The 4,251-nt window shown below is 36.3% G+C and overlaps 1 protein-coding gene across 1 annotated transcript; it reads left to right on the top strand.

Moving 5' to 3' along the window:
• The first annotated feature begins 470 nt into the window (after positions 1–470).
• LOC135141456 (RING finger protein 11) lies at positions 471–3,289 on the top strand. The gene is made up of 3 exons (XM_064072565.1): positions 471–1,002; positions 1,066–1,293; positions 1,626–3,289. The coding sequence occupies exons 2-3, from the start codon at positions 1,186–1,188 to the stop codon at positions 1,962–1,964; spliced, it is 447 nt and encodes a 148-aa protein (XP_063928635.1). The 5' UTR covers positions 471–1,002; positions 1,066–1,185; the 3' UTR covers positions 1,965–3,289.
• The last annotated feature ends 962 nt before the right edge of the window (positions 3,290–4,251 follow it).

Here is a 4,251-nt window from a genome sequence, read left to right as displayed (position 1 = left end):
TTTATATTACTTTTGGGACATCATTATTATCAATAATAATTAACCATATCGCAACAAAAAAGAGGTACTTGTCTCAACTGCAAGGAAAACAACTCAATAGATTTACCAAGGTACCTCAAAATAAGGTAAAGAATAAAAAAGTTTAAGAAAATCGGGACAAAATACAACTGCCTGCTTTCTTATTTCGTGTGGTTACATAATGCCGTTCGATGTAATATCAGCAGCATGGTGTAGAACTCAAAATCCATCAAAAACCGCGATTTTGTTTAATTTTGATAACCTTCACCACAGAAGAAAAAATTTCCCCGTCGCTGCTACAATCCACGCTTCCGTACCTTTCAGGGTCATACAGCTACCGCAAATACATATTTAGATTAAACGCATTATTTCCTGTATACATTTTCGAAAGTTCTATAGTATTGGTGTTTTTAAGTGTAGCCGTACTATTTCGCGCGTGATGATTCGGGCTTCTGGGACGGCTACGCACGCATTACAAAAAAAGTTCGTGGTAATGAAATGAGAACAACAAAACATGCGCAATGTGCGTGGCGTGAAGCGCATTGTGTGTTGATCTTGATTGCACAATATCAAAATAACTTTTTTTCGTTAGATTTCTAAATACTGCCTGATCCATGATTCGTTTACACGTTTACTATTCATTCGATACGTGCGTAGCCGCCGAGACCTTTCATTAGCTCGTAATGCGATCGCGTGTTTGTAATTTGACAGCTGATGTTGATTATGCTCAGCTGATGAATGTCAATTTTGTTTTGACGTTTGCTGTTGATCCAGTGTGTGTTTGAGGCAGTGAACAATGATAATGCTGATGACGCATCGATGTTTATGCGAAAACATAATTGCTTGATTTTGCGTCTTTGTGTTTGGTAATCTTGATGTAGTGAGAAGTAAATTTGGAAGTTATTTAAATTAGTACCAGAGGTCAGCACACTGGCCGAATTTGACAACCGACAGTGTTAAATTAGAAAAAAAAGAATAAAAATGGTAATTGTGGTTGGCAAGGTAACTCCATTGTTAATATTTATGTGTCAATATTTTTGCAAATAGTTCGGGAAGTATTCCTCGGAATAGGCGCCCGGAAGCCTCCATGTTGGAGAAAGCTAGCAATTTTCGAAAATGTGGTGTTAGGAATGCAAATGGTATAAATGCGTGACAAGCATAAATACGATGGGTAACTGCTTGAAACGGTCAACAACTGATGATATTTCGTTGTTGAGAGGCAGCGACAGCGTCCGCGAATCGTCCTCAGACCAGCTGGGGCCTCCCAATTACCAGGTATGTAGAACACATCGGGTCACCACATACAAGTTGAGCTTCTGGAAATTCAAGGAACAATTCCTTCATCCAGGGGATACCCACAAACCCAAAAACATCCCACGTTTTATTTGTGCAAATGCTTCTTAACATAACCACATTGTTGATCCTAGAAGTTCCGTTCTATTGTGGGCCTTTAGGAAAAGCGTCTGTCAATTTCATTAATTTACAAACCACGCATTTGCACAAATTTTATGCTCATTACAATTCAGTCTATGTTTTTTTGCCAAAAGTACAACTTGTGTGTAGTTCCCCTGAATTCGAGTTTGGGTTAGTTTACGTCGTTTTTTAAGGAAACACTCCCTATCCAAGCCGCCTCCCCCGTCTACCATCCATCGCCCAGCGTGACGCGGTCAGTGGCGCAGCTGACTGAAGAGGAGCAAGTGAAGATCGCTAAACGCATTGGGCTTATTCAGCACCTGCCCACGGGCATGTATGACGGGTGCAAGAAGGCCAGGGAGTGTGTGATCTGCATGGTCGAGTTTCTCGTAGGCGATGCCCTGCGCTACCTCCCCTGCATGCACACTTACCACATGAGTTGCATTGATGATTGGCTTATGCGCAGCTTGACATGCCCGAGCTGTATGGAGCCTGTCGACGCTGCTCTGCTCACCAGTTACGAGACCAATTGACAGCCAGTGCCTTGCAACTGATAGTGAAACACTGTGATCTGAACTGTCTATGAACGGGCGTGAATGGAGTGTGGCTGTGAAACTCATTCAGCTAGTAACAGCTATAGATGTAGCTATTACTTAGCTAGATGAGATGACTGTGTATATAGATATAGATAGCGGTCTGTTTATTTTAAGTTTACTTGGTTTTAAGTGGTGATAGTCTGATTGAATCTATTATTCTACCACTGTAGGTTATGCTAGAGCAAGCAAAGGCCAAACGTCGTTCACCATTTTTCTTTAAATGCATAGATGTATCTTACATAAATTAATATGGTTAGAATAGACATACAGGTTATAAAATGGAAGGGTTCATATTTTAAAGGCAAGTTTTAGACAGAATAGATTTAATAATTAAGTACCTAAGAATTGTCAAAAATTTTACCGTAAGTCTTAAATACATTTTAAACTAACATCACGCAATGGTGATACATAGAAAGATTAGAAGTAATTGTAAGGATTTTTAAAATGCATTTTCTTTTATTTAACAGCAGCAAAGGGGCGTCATTAACAAACACTTAAGATTTCAACTTTCTAGGTTATTATGAATGACGTCACATTGAAGTTTGACAGTCAAAAAAGTGCTTAATTTGAGCGTGTTCAAATAAGGTGGTGAACCGATTTAGCTTGCCGTTCTATGTAAAGCAAGTTCTACAAGTAAATAAATTGACAGGTGATTTTAAATATGGTTGTAAAAATGTTCGTTGATCGGTAACATTCTTCAACTTTTGAATGTTGTTTGGCCGAAAAGTTAAAATGGCGGGCTTAGTTTTAACCAGATGAATCTCACTACCTGTCGATTTATGTGCTGTCCATAATAACGTTTTGTGATACTAACAGATCACCACATTCCCAACACTTTCAGATTTTCATTACTTAAAACTTGAGCGGAAGTACGTCCAGTTCATAATCTCGTATTATTTCTAAATAAGTGATATATCAGTAGCTTGTTCAATGCAATCTACTCTAATAGCATATATAATAAGCATATTAGTTTCTTGATCGCTGTTATATGTTTTATTTTGACAAAATTTTAATATTCGACTTAGGAACATACAAATTTTATACAATATTGTATAGAATTCTCGAAGTGATAGCTATTACATACATATATTGGTTACGTTGGTGTGCTGTGCTTACAATTGAGTTACAATAAATATTGGAGGTGTTGTATTTAAGTTATATGCAGTTAATTCAATTATTACCTAGAAGAATGTTTTTGTCAACAAAATCAAATATTGTTCAGAAACCTTTGTTCTTTATTAATAATAAATATGAAAATGTGATATGGTTTTTAATTCTACTAATTTTATATGATTATATTACTTTGTTTAAGTTTTACACATTTTAACATTTTCCTATCAATAATAAATTGTGCAGTTTGTACTTTGAGTATTATTAAACAGTGTTTAGTAGAATTATTAAAGAAACATAGTTCCATTTGTTGATTTATTGTTGCCCCAGTACAAACCTGTTCTTTACTCAACTACTTTGTTTCCTCTGTACTTAGTTCCATAGTTGGTTGCATAACTTACAAAATAAAACCTGGTAAATTCAAAAATCTTGATAAAACCTGCTGGACGAAAGATATTTAAAATGATAACAGTGTATTTATGTATCTAAAACGTCGAACTAGTCATCAAAACCGATAATCGTGTTAATTGCATTGCTGTCAGAAAGTTGGGCGATGTCGTAAATGGCCATTTACGTAATTTGCCAAGTTAATCGTATCATCATAGACCTTAAAAACTGTGGAATTTTAAAAACCATGTAGAACACGCATGTCAAAGATTCCGTTCACTGTCAAATTAAATCATTAAATTATGTGTAATCACGCTTGCACCTAACGCCATTACACAATTTGCGCATATTTTCTTCGCTCTCTCCATCTCTTTTTTTTCGTTAATAATCTGCAATCGTAAGACTATAATAAATAGAAAAGTTCCGTTGATCATGCGGTGAAGCCTTTCTCCACAATCTCCCGATAAAAAATAAGCGTGCATGACTTTAAACAAACAAATTTAAATTAATTGCGCCAAATATATATTAAGTGGAAACATGTTAGATATTTTACTATGGTTTAACAAATGAGCTGTCATTCCTGATTAATATGCATGTTAAAAGATTATGACATCTAGATCACCTTTTGGAGCATTCCTTGACCTGCGACCTAATAAAGAATCTTTACAATGTGCTAGCACGCGACTTAACATATATATCTCCGATGTTCCACGCGTCCAAGTTCTTA

The sequence above is a fragment of the Zophobas morio genome, unplaced genomic scaffold (assembly GCF_036711695.1).
Source record: "Zophobas morio isolate AGI-343-1 ecotype UQ-CSIRO unplaced genomic scaffold, CSIRO_AGI_Zmor_V1 ptg000044l, whole genome shotgun sequence".
NCBI classification, from domain to species: domain Eukaryota; kingdom Metazoa; phylum Arthropoda; class Insecta; order Coleoptera; family Tenebrionidae; genus Zophobas; species Zophobas morio.
Note: the sequence above shows the minus strand (reverse complement) of the source record. Positions and strands in the feature narration are given on the sequence as shown.

Excerpts from the sequence above, each read along its gene's own strand:
- LOC135141456 (XM_064072565.1), top strand. The coding sequence starts at position 1,186 with ATGGGTAACTGCTTGAAACGGTCAACAACTGATGATATTTCGTTGTTG. Across the intron at positions 1,294-1,625 it reads TGGGGCCTCCCAATTACCAG|GAAACACTCCCTATCCAAGC; the intron begins GTATGTAGAACA and ends TCGTTTTTTAAG.